At 39.1% G+C, this 18,358-nt stretch overlaps 1 protein-coding gene across 1 annotated transcript in view; it reads right to left on the minus strand.

Annotated features, from left to right (window-relative positions):
- Positions 1-18,358, minus strand: part of LOC142594579 (uncharacterized) — a 101,336-nt gene that overhangs the window by 72,389 nt on the left and 10,589 nt on the right. Inside the window, exons 4-6 of the mRNA XM_075718982.1 lie at positions 17,482-17,706; positions 16,584-16,718; positions 13,908-14,021 (exon numbers count right to left, since the gene is read on the minus strand). Of these exons, the coding sequence (XP_075575097.1) occupies positions 13,908-14,021; positions 16,584-16,718; positions 17,482-17,706 (474 nt within the window). The remainder of the gene's footprint in view (positions 1-13,907; positions 14,022-16,583; positions 16,719-17,481; positions 17,707-18,358) is intronic.

Below are 18,358 nucleotides of genomic sequence, written 5' to 3' on the forward strand. Positions count from 1 at the left end.
AAATCTTCAGGTCAACTCCAAAATAAACACAACCTTAAGTGATCAGATTGAGTTGCACACAATCCCAAATATATCTTACAAACTAGTACATTATCAAATAAGGATGGGGAGCAATTGAATCCTGTTATGTAACAAACAAATAAGAATATCTTCACATTTGGATAACAGCAAAAATGTTTGCTAGCAACACAAAAGGGAGAATTTTAAGCAATGTATTACAAGCCACATTGCTTCACCAATCTCTCTGAACCAACAACAATGAATGCTTCTTTCGGCAACTGTAATAAATGCAGTTTACTCTTCTGCAACACGAACAACTCCCTGCTAGCCCTAAATCTTGACTTCTGCCTCTATTGTGTCTTGAAAGGAGATAAAAGGAGTATTTGCAGTGTCAGACATAGTTACTATCTTCCTGTAGGGAACTACAAGAACCTGTTAAGCAGCCAATAATAGTATCTGTATCTTTTTTCACAAAATGTTGTTTCATCACTTCACCCTCCATGACTACTAGTTGTATACAGCAGTATACAACTGCTGTATTTTGTTTGTGTGTTTTGTTCTAATTTCTGCATCAGGAAACAACAGAAAACAAAAAGTTTCATATATATTTTACAGAAGTCTACATATTTACCAGTAAGTTTACTCAGTGGAGCAGGGCTACGGTGTGGGCGGAACATTCAGGTTTCACTCTCAGCTCTGTCACTGAGTCATTGCAGAAACTTGGGGAAATCATGTGCCCTTCTCAACAAAATGGTGATAATAATCATTCTTACCAAACAGATGTGCAGTAAGGCTTTGTTAATTAAGGTCTGTAAGGACTTTGAAACCCCAAGATGAAAGACAAAGTGCATCATATCAATCCATAAAATGTACAAAATATGGAATAATGCATTTCACACTTCTTAACCTTTAATTCTGTACTTGTAAAAGGCAGCTACTGCCATCCCTTTCTAAACAGACCTGCATACACATAGCCAGAAGCCAATAAAAGCTAGGGACTCTGTGCCTCCTGACCTTCTTTCACCTCACTGAGGTGGAATCGTTTAAACGCTACCAGTATCAAACAAAATTGCCTGGAGACATTCAGGTTGTGTACAAAAACAACCCTATGACTAAGAAAACAAATAAGCCTGTTTTCTGTATGCTTAATCATTTGCAACCTGTTCTTCAGGTTGGGCTCCAGCAGAACTGCTCTGCAATCCTTCTAAAGACAGAAAACTTGGAAAAGGCAGCAGTAATCCATGATGACCAGTCCAGGTAACAAACAGAAATCTAAACCAATACAAAGTAATGGCAAAAAGTAGACATCTTTAACATGGAAAGCTTACCATAAATGTAGCCATTTATTAGCATGACCTTCTCTTCTATCTTTATGAAGAAAAATTGAATATCTATTAATAACTCCTTCTACTTGAAGCAGATGCATGAGAGGCTGTCACTCTAAATTGTCTTCAATTTTGTGCCTGCTCTCCCTCCTCCCTTTACGTGACTATGGCACGTATGTTTATTTTGAGACACATCTTATTTGTTCATTACTTTAATGAAGTTTTGCTGCTAAGTTTAGAGATGTAACTTCAGTTTTCTCTTCCTAGTTGAATCAAAAAAAGTTGGCATTATATGCTACTCAGTTTAAAGGGAATTCTGTGCTGGAGGTTTCTTCAATCTCTTTGTTCCCGAATCAGGCCCAGACCCCTTCTAAAAAGGAGAATTCACATGTATCAACTGACTTAAGTCCCTTACCTCTTCCTTACTCAAATCAAAGGATCAAAACCACTACTGCCATTAACAACCACCTAACCGCCTCTCCAGCTGATCTTTTTCCTGAAAGCACCCTCAGAATATCCGGAAGTTTTTTCAAGGAAGTGGAAATCATCAAGCCACATGTTACTACGAGAAGCTGGCAAGTATGTACGCACGCAGGAGTTTTCTCTTTTGGAACACACGCACTGGGTGCCCGTGCGCAGGCGCTGGCGGCGGGGCTGCAGGAGCCTCTGTGAGGAGAGGCCGGGGCCGCCCCATGCCAGACAGGGCCCACCACAATGATGAAAACGCAGAGGCAAAAAAACTTCATGCGTCAGCTCGTCAGGAGTTCTGCTGATGTGGGCCTCCAAGAACTGGCCTGAATTTAAGACTATTTAAGCCTATGGGTAAGCCATACAGGTCAGAGCACAACCTCTACTACCCTTGTTGCTAGCCTTCCAGAAAAAGGAACTGCGTGAGCGTAAGGTACGTGGAGAGACGCGCTAACCAGTTATTCATTGCCTTTTGTGCAGAGACCGCTGGTGCCTTGCGTTTGATTGGCACAAAGGCACATCATGTTTTAAAGTACCCTTACATGGCTATTAGTGAGTTCTATCAACTGTTATGTTCTTTAAATCACTTTCCCATCTCTTCAATTCAATAACAGATGTTCCCCTCTGGGTTTGCTATTAAGGTGTTAAATTTCCCTGGATACTTCCCCCTGCTCCCATCTTTATGATTGGTTTTCATTTGGCATAAACCCTGAGCAGGCATTCTTGAGACAGTATAAATAATAACCCAATATATTTGACCGCACAGGAATAACAATTTGAAATAAGAATCTGCTTTTCCCAGGAACGCCTTTGGGAAAACCCTAAAAATGAACAGCAGAACTATTCACAATACAGCAAATATTATGGCAGTGAGAGATTAGGAGAAACCTAGGGCTTCCAGAGCAGACATATCTTTCAGTTAGGAACTTTGCATTTTAAAATATTCAGTCACCTACACTGAGAAAAATACCAGAGGCACCATGTAAAGATTGCAAGAGTAAAAGGGTTTTTCTTCCATAAATAGCATTCATGTAGCACGTTGAAGAAAGGGTTCATTGAGAATTACTGAATCCAGACAGCGAACAAGTCCATGAAGCACTTAGATAAGGTAAAAACAGAAGCTAGGTTAAGCCTTAGACTGACAGATGCTACTGACAAATTACACTAAAAATGAACAGCTTTATAACATTTTTGAACACTTCTATCTTGACAATCTTTTGGTGTTTGAATTGGAGCACTAAGCATATGCTTAACTTTAAAAATTCTAACAGGCAGAATTAGTGATGAAATCAGACTATTACCTAGTTGTTTTGTCACTATTAGACTACAAAGAATAGCTCTTTTAGTGTTCTTTCATAACATAAGCTGTCCAAATTTCTGGTTTATTCATATGGCCCTTTCCTTTTGCTTGTTCCAGTTCATCTTTCTTGAACATAAACCCTACGCTGACACAAAAAGGTAGAGCTTTAAAATGTATTTTAAGTATTTCACAGTACACGTAAATTGTTTCAGTTATTCATGATGGAAATAATATGGCTCGTTTCTTATGTTTCTCTCCTTCCCTTTTCAATGTGTATGGTAATTTTAAGAAACATACAACACAGAGTAGGATGTTGTGATAATTCTCCTGAAGTATTTACTTGATGTTTGTATTATTTATGTAATAGTAGTTTATTATCAATCCAATAATGATGGATAGTGATAGTTAAATGTTCCTGTGGGACTTCACAGGCCTTCTTCCATAAAGTACATTTGATGAGACTATAAAAATCCAAATGTATTTCTTCCCATGCACACTTGTATTGGATTGCAACAGTGGGATTCATGCACATGAGAAAACATTTACCACTTCTCTGAAAAAAATATACTGCACTGACCCATTATGAAAGAAAACCTTTTCAACCCTGCAGATATTCCAATAGATTAAGAAATTCTGATAATAGGAACAACATGGACCTTTAAAAGCACTGCAGCTCATGGGCATGCATTATTCTTTCTAGTTAATGCCAGAAATTATACTTTTAATGAATACTGCAGATAATAAAAACAAATTACATAGTGCTACATGCCTCAAATCTGTATTTTTCTAAGAGTCATGATTGCTATGAAAATTCTGTCCTCTTGGCAATTATTACACACCACAAACAAAAGATCATTTTTATCCTTAAGGCAGATTTGACGTCAAGGACAGTCCCATTTTGCTTACTTGTGAATTTTAGTTTTGAAGGGGCAGTAGTCCACAAATGATAAGCTTACAAAATGCTAAATTGTAGTGTATTACTGAGGACAAAGACAGGACCAATGACAAGGGATTAAAGAGGATGCTGTCATTCACCAGTATTTAATAAAGAACATTTCTGAACTCAGTATTAAATCGGCCAAGCTATCACATATATGAAACAATTGTAATATATAATACGCAAGTCTGGACAGACACCAGGAAAACCTCTTCATACATATGGAAAATAAATGGATGTTACCTTGTAGTTCTGTAGGTTTATCATCAAGATTGCTTATTTACCTCACTTCCTTCATTTCCCACTCTGCCTTCTCTCTGGTTTTTTTTTTTTTTTTTTTATTTTAAGCCTCTCCACTTCTTCCTTCCTCATTCAATTGCCTGGGAAATCCTACAGCATCTGATCTAACTTCTACAAAGAACTAGTACACAGAGCTACAAAGCAGGCAAACAAAGCTGATTCAAACCCCAAAAGAACACCAGTGCATGTGAATGCTTTGCTCCAGACACCTTTCCTTGCGTACAAAAGAACTCTCTCCTTTGCAGAATAAAATGCATATAATAATTTCTCCTAAGGGGTTGCATGACATTTTATCTTTAAAACGGTAATTTCTTGCAGGTGAGAAGACTAAAAACTAACCATGGCATTATAACCTCTCCAGAACCACAAATCCACTACCTCCAGCTCCTGAAAGCAAGTAAATTGAAAAATTAATCTCTGGTTTTGGTTTTCCCTTATTGTGGCTAAATAATTTCTCCCATTTAAAAAAAAAAAATGCACAAACTCTGTTCAAACAGTAATGTACATCAAGATTCTTTTCTAAAAGTCACTCTTTAGGACAGTAAGGAAAAGGGATAGAAATGGCCATACTAGATCAGATTCCAGACCCATGCAGTGCAGGCAACATTGGGTATCAGATGTTTCAGAATAAGGCACAAGAAAACCACAGTAAATTCCTGTATTATAATCTCTAGTCTCCTACAAGGCCTGGAATAATGTGTGATAAATACTAACAAAACACTAAGCACACAAGGCTTAACATCCCCTCCAATTCAACTACAGTCCAGTTCCATCCACACATTACAGTATATAACTCAGTCATGTTAGGGAAAATTTCCTGCTACTTAGAGGAAGTCAGAGCTCAGAAAATATCCTTCTCAATAGCAGCACAGTCTCTTAAATGCTATTAAATAAAATGATATTAAAAATCAACAATGTTTGTCTAAATGCACTGGTAACTTTTTACCTAACAGACTAAATCTTGGTTACACAAACCAGAATACGGGGAGAGAAGGGAAAGAAGACAGACCAGAAAGCAGCTAAAAGGAGGGGTAAGAGGGAAGGAGAAGGAGGCGTCTCCTTTGTGCTCCCTCAAATGCTGCATCACTCTGCTGTGTCCAACTGTGTATTTGGACTGACAGCTCTTTGAGAAGTGTTCAGTGCCCCGCTCAATGAGGCTGATGCTCAGGACCTGGCCAGCAGCTCTCCCAGCAGATCAGAAATAGGAAATGCTTCAGTTGCTCAGTGTCACTTTTAGTGTCACACACTCATTGCATCAACGTTGACAGTTATGTTTAATGAAATGTGGGTATTTATTTGTTTACAGTACACAAGTATTATGTTTACTGTAATGTTTGCTGCTCTGTGCTCAGAGGAGTTTTTCGCAAAGAATCAATAAAACCACCCGAGCCCCATAGACACAAGTGTGTAACACCATTGGTGTCAGCAGTACAATGACCTCATTCACTATATGATTCTTTTAGCTCTTACCAGAGACAGCTTTCCTTCCTGTCTTGTTCTGTTTTCTGAATTTTTCTGTCTTATTTTAAGGCAATTTCCATGATCCATGTATCAAGAAAAAAATTAAGTATTTACAAAACTTCTACCATTAGATCATAAAAATATCAGCAGCTTGGAGCTCTTTATACTTCATTTCCTTTTAACAGTGTTTACTGAAATTAAATGGAAGTTTTCCAAAAGGAAAGCTAGAAAGGTTGCAAGCTAAGCATAAGGCTTACAGTTTATGATAATCAGTACCTATCAAGCTGGCAAAACTTGCATTTGCATCTGACAGCTGGGATCAATATCTACAAAGAACTCAACAAGCAGTGTTGCTTTACTCTGGCTGCATGAGATAACTTCATCTTTTGGAATTACAAAAAAAGGCGTGACCTACCACCATTGTAGGAAATAAGCTTAAGTCCATTTGAGCCATCAGAGCTATGACAGTTGGTATGACATGAAGGATCTACCCTTCCTTCCAAATCCCCTCTCCCTTATCAACAGTGTTTATACAGGATGTTACTCTAAAGTTTATAAAATCCATGTTTGGATTTCCTCCCTGGTAGGAATCCTCAAGAAAAGACTGTCACAGCTGCTGCTCCCTAGCACTCATGACTGGCAAGGTACCACAGAGCACAGACAGTTCAGATAAGACAGACACTGGATTATTGCTGATAGTGCAAGAAAAGATCTTCTTCTATTGTAAGTCTTCATGTTTCACACCTTCATTTATTTGGGTCAGGCACTTGTGGCATCCCAATGAATTCAGGATGGAACTTGCCAGGGTGACAGCTCTCTTCTCTATGACTGTAAAGCACATTAACTGGAAGCGGTCCAGATCCTGAAGAGCTCATCTATGCACGTTATTAACAGAAACAAATGGCTTAATGACAGGTTTCCTTTAAAACACTAAAGCATTAGCTGTACACATCTGCCTTACCACACAAACACAAAACAGCTTTACAGTTGCTTCTTTGTTCTCATCTTAATTCATCCAGCAGCCAACAACCACGATAACACAGCGCTAACTGTACCCACTTAATCTTAAAATAAGCCAAAGCTACCGAATCGCAGGGAATGTATGGTGCATACATTTCTATAGATGATTTAAGACTGTTGAGCAACAGAGACCTCTTCCAGCAATGAAACATTTATAATTTCAGCACACCCAGTAGGTAAGCAGGCGGCCATTAGGAAAACAGACAAACTGACTGTAGCCACCATGATTTATGATAGTAGTAATTTTTTTAAAAAAGTGCACTCACAAACTCTTTACTATGAGTAGCACATAGGCAAAAAGTTAAATTAAAGTGAAACAAAAGAAAGCCTGTTATTAGAAGATCAATACTTCATCCTCCTCCCTTCTTACACAACATTTAATTAGGAGAAGCAATACAATGGATAACACGTGGGACAGGACTCTGCAAACAATATCCATAGATTTGCATTGACCCTGCGGAATGATCTTGGGCAAATAAACCTGAAGCACATTGAAAATTTCTCATCTGCAAAATGGACAGAATGACATCAACCATCATTCTTAAGCACTTTGTAAAGAGCTTTTACTGCAAATTGCTATTACAAACTAAAGGCTACTCCAGAACAAAATGCAAGTTCACAGAATCACAGATTTCAGTAAGAAATTATACACTTGAAAATCTGACTTTATTTTAAAAATAAAACAAAACAGCAAACCAACAAACACCCCAAATTTCATCTAGTTGTTCCTGGTTTCTACCTGCAAATTTTGTTGCAAGGCTACAGCAGCTCATTGCCACTGAGTCTTCCCAGCAGGTAAAGAAACTGAGGCAGAAAGATATCCTGTGATTTCCTTGAGAACACACGGCACGTCAAATGTCAGAGCCACAGACAAGACCCAGCCTCCAAGGCCCGTATCCTGGCCAGGAAACCAAAATGAGACTGACTTACTTCAGGGCACAGAGCTGGTCCACCAACAGTGGAGTGCTTCAGCTGCATTGGATACTCTATAAATATGTTTTAGGCAATAAAAATGTGAAACTGTATGCGCAGCAGGACCAAAAGATGGTGGCTGGTTCAGTAAAAATGAAAGGAGCTATTATTCTATGAGTGGATACATTGCTGTCACTTATAAAAGCGGTCCTTTTGCAAAACAGCAACCTAATGAATTACCACGCATTAAAAATTGATCATCCCTACACAGTGTTTTTTTAAATGTCTGTATTGATTTATGCTTTCATTTTGCATAATGCACCAGAGCCCAGTTAAGATCCATAGGAGGTGAAGGGGTGGGGGGGTGGACAGGCTGAGAGGTTTTCTGTGTTTATTCTGTACTCTGGTCACTTCAAAAGTAAAACGAACAAACCTATCAGGCAAACAGAAGGGATCCTAGCACACTGCATTTAATATTAATTTGATCATTGCCTGCTGTGTCAGAGTGTTTAAACCTAACCCCTCCCCTCTCCTACCCTGCAGGAAAGGCAGACAGTGCAGACTGCGAAGCATTTCAGGGAGGTAAGACAACTGGCCTGACAACTGAGGGCACAAAGCTTGTGCCAGAACAAACCATCCACAAGATTTCTACAGTCACTGCGCATAAAAAGAACCTGATCAGACCGCTGGCCTCAGACAGAGCCTTCTGTCAGGCCCAGTACGACACAAGCACATTTTCCCAAACCACTTAAAGGTTATGTAATAGAGATCTGCAGAGCATTAGCAGCCACATGACACGTCCCACCAAGATTTCAAACTGCCACCTACAAAATTTAATTAGCAAGCAGTAAACAAGAGAGAAAGGAAGAAACGCACTCCTGGAACTGACAGAGAATATTCTTAATGTTCTAAGCCGTATGCGGGATTGGGGGCAGGGAAGCGGGGAGGAGAGAAAGGAAGATTTAACAAATAGGTAAAACTGTGACTGTCACAGAAGAGGGAAAATGCAGTAAACAGGGGACAGATTCAGCCACGCATCACTTGTTATAGTGACAACTGTGAGCTTCAACCAGCTGAATTCCAAGCACCATCAACTCTATCCGTCTGCCGTAAGAGGTTGGCCCATTAGCACGCTCCCAGAGATACTGTGCTGAGCTACCCCTCCCGGCGTAAACTAGCACAGATCTATCCAAGTCCCTGCTGATTAATATCAGAGAATATTTTTAAGTGAGTTGGACGATGTACTTACTAAAGATGCACTTTCCATTTCGTGAAAAGGCACCATGATATTCCATACAGAAGTCACAAATAACATTTTTCAACTGTATAAAAAGCAGGTAAAGGAATATTCAGCAGGAGCTGAAATGGTGAAGCCACAGAATAAATTCCTCATTCTGGAGGAATTTGGTTGCAAGTTAGGATTTTTCTAAGCCAACCCTAAACAAATTAACCTGGCTCAAAAAGGGCTTATTTTCCTTCCAAAATTGGCAAAGAAGAGTATTATTGTCATTTTTTTCCTCACACATCCAGTGTAAAAACTTAATTGAAGCCATCTATAAAAATTATTTGTGCTCCTCAGCAAAAATAAAATAAAATAAAATAAAATAAAATAAAATAAAATAAAAAAAACAGTCTAGTCCCAGTGGAGGTAGAGCGTGGAAGGCAAGGGGTGCATATGCTGACTGCCCATCAGCCCACTGTGCTCAGATCAGGCCTTAAGGAAGGTATCACACTGAAGAGCTTGCTACAGGATGATCTTTAAAGAAAAGATGGAAGATAGTTTCTAATTGTCATTAGACGAGAACAGGGAAGAGAGACTGTGCCATACTGTTATATCTGCAATGCCTTCCCCTTGAATCTTCACAGTAATATCGTGCACCACTGCTGCTTGCTAATCAACATCAAACATTTGGCATAGTAATACTACTGCCTTAGAAACCAAGTGTTATACTGTTTGTAACACAAAAAAATATATAACTTTATGAAAATTAAAAAAAAAAAATTGAACCTACAGTCCCACTTCCTCTGTCCTGACTTCTGCGTTGTAAATGTTCCTACCAAACCACTGCCACCATCAGGGAAACTCTTCGCTCCAAACAGAACCCACCCATGAGCACAATAGAAGGTTTAGCAAATCAAATTTTATTCCAAAAAGCTTGGAATCAATTCAGATTCTTCTGACACTCGGAAATATTTTTCTGTAGATCAACAACATACAATGCAGATTGTCAAGTGATTTATAAGTAGCATCTAGAAGCCTCCATTGGGATTTGCCATCCTGATGGAGAAAACAGTCTTTGGTCTGAAGATCTCATTTTCTAAGCAGATAAAATAAGTGGAATGTAGTGGAAAGGCTTCACTATTATTCCCATTTACAGAAAGAGAACAGAGCCCAAGAGATACTAAGCGCTTTGCCCAGGGCCATTCACAGAATCTGTGGCAGAGCTGGGAGGCACACTCTGATTTCCTTATCAAGTGCAATATCACAAGCACAAGCCAAAGTGCTGAGCCACAAGCCTATAAGCCACTCTAATAAAATGCCAGCCACAGGTGGCTTTACAATCGGATTTTACAGAATGAACATGACTCCTTCCAACACGTTATTTAACAGGATGGTTACAGTTAGCAAAGAAACCCTCAGTGACCACACTTAAACTTCAGTGTGAACCAGCTGCTCGGGAAGATCATTAAGTGTTCTCCCATTTCCCAAGAGCCCACTCTGTGCAAATAAGCCTGACAAAAGCCCTCTTTTTCACTGGTTTCATGACACGTTCCTTTGAAGAAAATGCAGTTTTCCAGCACCATGGCTACATTCCAATACTATTTTTAATCATGATATTGGTATACATTTTTCAATTCTAACTGCAATGAGTAAATGATACTGTCTGCAACGCTTCATGATAATTCTCATCTGTGGTGGACAGGCAGCTTAGAACATCAACAGCTACTCTGACATATTTTGTAGTAGTGACAAGGGCCTATAACAATTTCAATTAAATGAAAAACAGCCTTGACTCTCAAACCATACTTCATTCAACATAAATATTGAAAGGACAGGACAGTGATGCATGACCAACTAGTCTTCTTTCTTCAGAATAAAGTCAGCATGATTTTGGACATTTAATTTTGATATGTGGTGGGGCATTTGACACACATAAAGGAAAACCCTTTATACCAGAGGATACTAAATATCCAGTGATCGCAGGCATCTTATTTCTACTCCTGGCAATCCAGAAAGGCTCGGACTTTTGTAATAAACTATTACCAGAATGAACACTGCTGCGCTTATACATTCATTTCATAGTCAATATCACACACCTATCTAAACTACAATGAGTGTGCACATCTAACATATCTAAAATAGAATGAGCTGACATTGAGAGATACGTATTTTGTATATATGCAAAAGTACATACTTAGCTTCTATCAGTTCAAGATTGGCCACATACAGAGATGTTGATGATCTCTGCGCTTGTAACTGTCAGTTAGCTAAAGTAGCATGTATCAGATATTCAGACCATTTTCACGCAGAAATCTGTGGCACTGCGCTGTCCCATATTTTGTTCCATCTCACTCTTCCTATCCCTAAAAACCATGTGCCGTTTTGAAGCTGTAATTTGGGTATTATTCTAGACAATTCGACACATTACATTTCTCGGAAAGCTGCTCCAGGTACACCCAAATAAAGTTGTTTGTAATTACACTACACCTCTGTTCACTGCCCCTACTATACAGTCACACTGTATGTTAGCAGGCTGGAACCTGTTCAGGTATATAGCTACGAAAAAATCAGCGTTGCACTCTAGTCTGCAGGCAGCATGACCACCTCACTAGTTTCATTTAGACTAGGTCTTTCTCCTATTAAAAAGGAAGAAGTATGCACAAAGCCACTGTTCAGGAACACCTGATCTCTTGAACACAAATAACAGAGTCACCTAAAAAAGATCCAACATCCTCCTTCGGGGTACTAGAAGTAATGCATATGTATTTCAAAGGATGTCTACAGTGGTGAATCCTGGCTGACATCTGTAAGATTTGATCCGAATTGCCTTCCTCATTTCAGCTGGGTTGACTTGAAAGCCCTCCTCTAACAAAAACGTAACACCTCCTGATCAAAAAAGCTGAAATACAAAGTGACTACAGTAACTTTCGTATCAGTTCACGTATCCTGCTGTTTTTTATTGTATTGAATTTATGGAGATGCTTTAATTTCCACTGTACCGCCTGGTCTGTGTTTTAATATTTCATGCTGTTTTCTTAAGGAAGCTCTTCTATCTTGCTAAGCAGTAGCCTTTATTTGTATTTTGACAACGGCAATCATAGTATTCTTTCCCTGTCTCAGCATACTTGGTGCAATTCTTAACATTAAGATCAACAGCTTTGATTTTAGGTATTCAAAAGATATCCAATCACTTAAAGAGCAGACTCTGTATTTACTAGATGCAGTGACAAGACTCATTAATAAGTTATCCTGCCGAGTTATTTTATATATAAACTCTGCATCACTACCTGCACTGGACAAAAAAGCCCAGTCAGTGTTTTACCACTAAAATAACAGACAGCAGTAGCTTAAAAAGAAAAACCAAAGCCTTCATATGCACTTACATTTCCCTCAGTTAAAATTGTACTAAGACCATGTACAGCTGTAATGTCGACCGTCACATCACTCTTGGAAAGGCATACGTTCTCTGCCCAACGCTATAGGCAATAGCCAATTTTGAAAAGAGGTTAATAAAAAAACCTGCAGTATCCCCTGTAATACCGAGCACAGCATACTGGTACGTGCTAACTAATTAACTGGTATTTATATGCATATGCTATAATAAAATGTTATTATTCTGTTCTACATACTCATATACGTAACATACTTCCCACAAATACTGCTATGTATAGTGTGTCCATTTATATATAGCTGCAGATGATCTCTCCCCTCTACCAAAAAAGGATGAGATATTTACTTGTAATTGGTCTAATTTAGCGTTAGATGCCAGACAAACGCCACACCGAATTTCATTAACAGTATCTGTATGGAAGAGATAGTCACACTGATGACTTTGCCATGACATGACAATATACATCTGCAAAGCGAACAGATACGGTGAAGATGCACCGGGCTTGGGGGCTTGGAGGGGAGCTGCTAGCCAGTATAATTACTAACTTTGCCCACGGACTCTAATACAGAGAAGAAACATGGCACCATCGAACCTGTCAATACAGCATTTATTTTATTGGAAACCTTAAAAGTGACTGGAAAATGACATCAGATTAAACATCAATAGGAGGGAGGATGGAATAATCTAGCAAGAGTTTAATCCCTTTACCTAGTGCTCGTGCACGACACTAACACATTTTATTATTCTAAGCAGCACCTAGAAGAAAAGATCCAGTGAAGGGCATCGTCAAATTGCAGCAGAATAATAAAGTTTGTCTGCCTCCGATGAGAGTTACTGCTGCATTACTGCTAACTAAAAAGAGGATTCTCCCCCACACACACCCCCCTACAAATCTTCAGCCCTCCCACCCCCATTTGACCCGTAAAGCATTTAACAGAAATAGCTATTTTTAGAAAGGGTGAAATCTCGGCATACCTGCAAATCAAGTGCTTCCGACGTTCAGCAAGATCATTGCCGAGAGAGAACTGCAGTCTACTGTGTCAAATTACAACCTTGTAGAGAAAGGCGGCAGCGTCGGCAGCAGCAGCATTGGTGTGTTTGCACTGCTAGTATTCAGGCTAGAAATGATTCATTAGCTGTCTGCAGGGAGGCAGGGTGAAAAAGAGAGAGCAAGCATCATCGGCCATGCAGCAGCTGCCAGAGCCTATGAAACAGCAGCGCTCGCACACACATACGCACACAAAGATGGCTTTCCCTATTTGCCAGTTTCTCTTTCACATAGTATTAACCCCGACACCGCAGCAGGGAGCACGGACAGGAGCCGACAAGTGGGATGGCAGCAAGGGTGTGTTTCGGTGCGGGGGGGACGGGGGCGGGGGGAGGCGGGTGTTGGGAGATTTTATTTTACCTCCAAGTAATGCTATCACAGGATCTTCTCAGTAGGTCATCTGTGGCCTACTGGCACGAACCAATGAACTGTAAATGTGAGCTGCATTTTTTTTTTTCACTCCCAAGCCTGCCCAATGGAAGGCTTAGAAACTCAAATGCAGAAGGGTATTAAGACAGATTACCTGGAGCATCCTAACCATTCCGTCTTTCCTCTTCTCAAGAAAACTGTATACAATATATTCACACAAAACTTCTACGTATGCAGCAACCATCTCCCCAGCAACTAGAGGGAGATACTGCAAGGGGATACAGGGAAAGATTTCAAATAAATAATTTTTTAGAAATCTATCTGTAATCTTCGCCCCCCCCTTTTTTTTTCTTTTTTCTCTCCCCCCCCCCCCATAACATAACCGAATTCTCAAGGCTGATGAAGGTTAAATTATCAAGAAAACATATGAAGTGTTGAGTGGAACTTCTGTATTTTCCTTTCAGTATTAAACAGGGTAAGGAAACATTGCACTCTCAACGCACTATTTTATTGAATCCTGTTAAAGTATCTGCAGAAATACAACTTTCCATTTAATAATGTCTCCCCTTTATCCCCAAAATTAAGTGTCCTTGCAACCGAACCAGGCTATATTAATTTACAGTTCCTTGTCAAATATCAGTCTTGCCCCCACAGTTTTACTAACAGGCATAATGAGGAAAAGGAGGAGAATTTTCAGAAATGTTTGGCATTAACAAAAGGAGCCAGATTTCCCCTAACGCCTAATACTTCTTTATGAAGTTGAAATTCATGGAGAGTACCCTGATCTCCAGGAACTGTCAGCATCAGATGCTCCACTGGAAGGTATCAAGAGCCATGGAAGAGGGACTCATCAGACGATCTCTCTCTCTCAAGTTTTTCTGGATTTCCAGTCCATGATAAATTTGAACCTTGAACCATGATGTTTGCTAACCAGCTAAGGAATCCTTCCAAAATGGCATTGCCTGTATTTCTGGATATTCCAGTTCCCAAGCATCAATCTATTTGAGAGCCTTATTAAGATCGTTACCCCCAAAGCTTCCAGCAACACTGAGTACCACTACCACTCTCACTTGGATGAAAAGCATTTCTCTTCAGAGGTTCAGAATTAAAGTATGGGGCAGAGTATCACAGTGTGAACTTCAAAGTAACTGATGGATTCTGAAGAATCTGTCCCTCGTTATACAAATGAAACAGCTAAAACTCTGATCCTTGGTTCCGTGATATTGAAAAAAAAAAAAAAAAACCCACAAGAGGAAAATGTTTATAGACAATGTGTGCTTTCTTCCCTGAGGGTCTGCCTTGGCACATTCTAGAAAGACTACAGTTTTCTGAATGGAAAGTCCAACATCTAAAAATAAGGTATCCAAGACCACTCTTTTGTGCAAATCTCAGCCCCAAATGACCTTCCCTGAGATTACTCATGACTGTAGTGGGAACAACAAAACTCTGATATTTTTGGAGAGAAAAGCTGCTCCTACTCAGGATCATATGTTCATTCCCAGTTTAGATTATGGGTTTGATCATCAGGCAAGTGCACTCTTACTTTTATAACCAGTTTGTGGCATAAATTTTCTTTTTTTTATAAAAAAGTCTAATTCTGGCAAGTTAGATTTCTTTTTCTCAGTTGCGCTACATACAAGCTTCAAATCAAAACATTCCTTTTGACCATGACTATATCAGCACTTCTCATACTGCGCTTCAGCAACAGATATGGATCTGCAGCACATGACACAAAGTGATACCAGAAGATTCCAGGTGACATTTTGGAAATCCGTGTTGTCTAGGCTGGAGACTAGGTGAACATACCTCTTGCTTTATGTGCATTTGTACAAACAAAACAAAAATTTGCTAAGCTAACTTGATACTGAAGATAAGTCAGATTGCTGTAAAAGGGCATTACTAGTGCGTTACCCTGAACCAAACCAATTCTTCTCATTCCTTTCCATAGGTGGATTCAGGTATATCTGTACATGGGTGTGTGTGGGTGTATATATATGTAAATTATCATAAATTTTCTGGAAATCTTGTTTTAAAGAGATGAAAAAAATATATGAACAAATTAAGTCACTCTGAAAATAAAATAGCAACTCCTTTTTTAAGCTAATCGGCACAGATTTACAGCTATGAAGATTTTAAAACGTATTCTTTATCTCAAGTAAACATTTAGAAACTTGAGTCATCAAAACTTGACATATTCAAATTGTTATGCCACAGCAGATGAGAACTCACATCTACTGGAACTGTAAGATGTTAGGACATTGTTAACATAAACAGTTTATTATTAATTTCATAGTTTATACGGCCAAATATCAGCATCAAGTACGATACAGCTTGATAGAAATTTTTGCCCGTTCAGGGCTAGATGCAGCTATGCTGATGATGGGCTGCTCGTAACTAGGAATGCATATATAACTGCTGCTGAGAGAAGAAAGGAAATTACAGTGCTGTCTGCTGGGCCAAGAAATCCCCCCAGAATAACAATCCCAACATAATGATCCTACCTTCTGATAGACAGCTTTCTTTAGAAAAAGAGATAAAATGTAAGACATCTTTCCACATACAATAGGGCTCTATGAAATGCCATTTTAACTATGTAACTTTTCACAGGCCATAATGAATTTCATGTTCTTTCCGGTCTTTCTGAATTACATGAAACAATTATTTAAAATACATCCTAAAAGATGTGTCTTCCCCTTAGTACCCTTACTATGAAAAATAAATCTTGCAGCGCGTTGTTTCAATAAAACAAGCCAAAATGATGATAAACCCTTCCCTTCCTAATTCTGCTTTGTACAGTGAGGTAGCCTGAAAAAACAATGAAGGAGCTCACCTTGCTAGCTGCCAAAACACACACAGGGCCTCCTGTGGAGAGAAAGGACAGCTGTCTCTGAAGCCACAACAGCTCTTTCTGAGATTGTTTCAGTAACTCCTCCGTGTCGCCTGGCTTCTGCCCCATCAGCCCTTCCTGCATGACAGGAAATTTTCAATTTCTGTTTTCTCAGATATATGGTGATAGTAACATATGACTTGCCATAGCTGGATTTCTAGGTAAAGAAGAACATCTGCTATAGCCATGTATTTGTATTTATGCCTGGGACTTTTTGTGCTTCATTTAATAATCCTCTGCCACCTAAAAAGCAAGATCTCTCTTCATAGCATCAGCTACGAAGCTTTGAGCACCCTAATACTTCATGCTTAGTAAACTTCCTCTGGCTATTAATCAAGCCCAGTTAGGTTGAGGTAGGAAACAACATGAACAATTCCAACCTCTGGGAATTGGAAGAAGTTGCTCTTACATATGTTGCTGTAACAAAGGGCTCAGAGATGCTGCTGGTAGGGCACAAAATTAGTAGAAGACCATAGTGAGAAGAGTTTGATGCTAGTAACTAAAAAGCATAGGAATTGCACTCAGTAATCCAAAGTACGAGTTTATATCCTTAGTGAAAGTCTTAACTTGAAGCTAAACCAGAAGTATTGTAAATTCAGACCCAAACTCTCTTCTAGACATAATAATTTACAAAATATTTGATATCAATAAGCTATTTCAATGAAAACTGAGCAGAAGAACATTTTTTTTCCACTTGGTTTTAACACCTATAAACTATTAAAATAAACTAAATAAATAAAAATAAATAAAAATAAACTAAAATAAACTAAATAAACTATTTTCAATGTAACTGTTTACCAGCACAGTTAGATATTAGGAAGAGAACTGGATTTTTACCTACCCTCAGGCATCCTAGCTGATTTTTGAGTTCTTCGCACTCCACTTGCAGCAGTTGGATCTCCAGATCTTTTATACTTTTGGATTGTTTGTTGATATTTTGTAGATGCTGGGCCTTAACATTGACAAAGTGCATTTTCTGCTTTAGAGGAAGTGTTCTGGTAATTGTTTTTGTGATGACAGCAGTGTTATTGGATGACAATGTCAATGAAGTTGAAGAGCTGACATCCTGGTAAAGAGAAAATACATTTTTCATGTCATTTTTGCTAAAGCTGTGTCTGAGGGAAGAGTATAATTCAAATTCTTTCAAAAGTTGTACCATAAGTGCATTATTTGAAAATTTTCTTCTTCAGATCTTTCATTCAAACAGTAAGTGAGCAAGAGACAATCTCACTTGATCAATCACCAGTAGAGAGATAGGGATAACACAAAGAAATAAAAAGCGGACAATTTCTTTTCATATATTTTTCTTCTTCATGCAGTGGATACCAGCCAGCCATGATCACTTTGACTATATAGATATCAAAGTATTTACCACTTGATGGCAACATAGTGCTGCTGCTCAGCCACTACTTCTGGTCCTCCACTCAGCATTGTATCACACAGCTAATGAAGTAGTTATCCTTCAACACGCATCTCACTTGGAAGCTGTGCTCCAGCTACATCTGAGATGCTGTATTCCAAAAGGCGGGTTTGACCACGCTGCAAAACTTTCACTGGGAATCAGCTGTTACGCAGTCAAACTTTCTGTATGAGAGTGGTGGAAGAAACTGAAGCTCCCTTCTAAGACTAGGCCATTCACAGCTCTATGTCCCAAGTCATCTTGCTTTACACCCAGTAGTTACCTTACTCCTTGACTTGTCCCAGTGGGCTCTCTTGTG

Source organism: Pelecanus crispus, chromosome 11 (assembly GCF_030463565.1).
Source record: "Pelecanus crispus isolate bPelCri1 chromosome 11, bPelCri1.pri, whole genome shotgun sequence".
Lineage (NCBI taxonomy): Eukaryota > Metazoa > Chordata > Aves > Pelecaniformes > Pelecanidae > Pelecanus > Pelecanus crispus.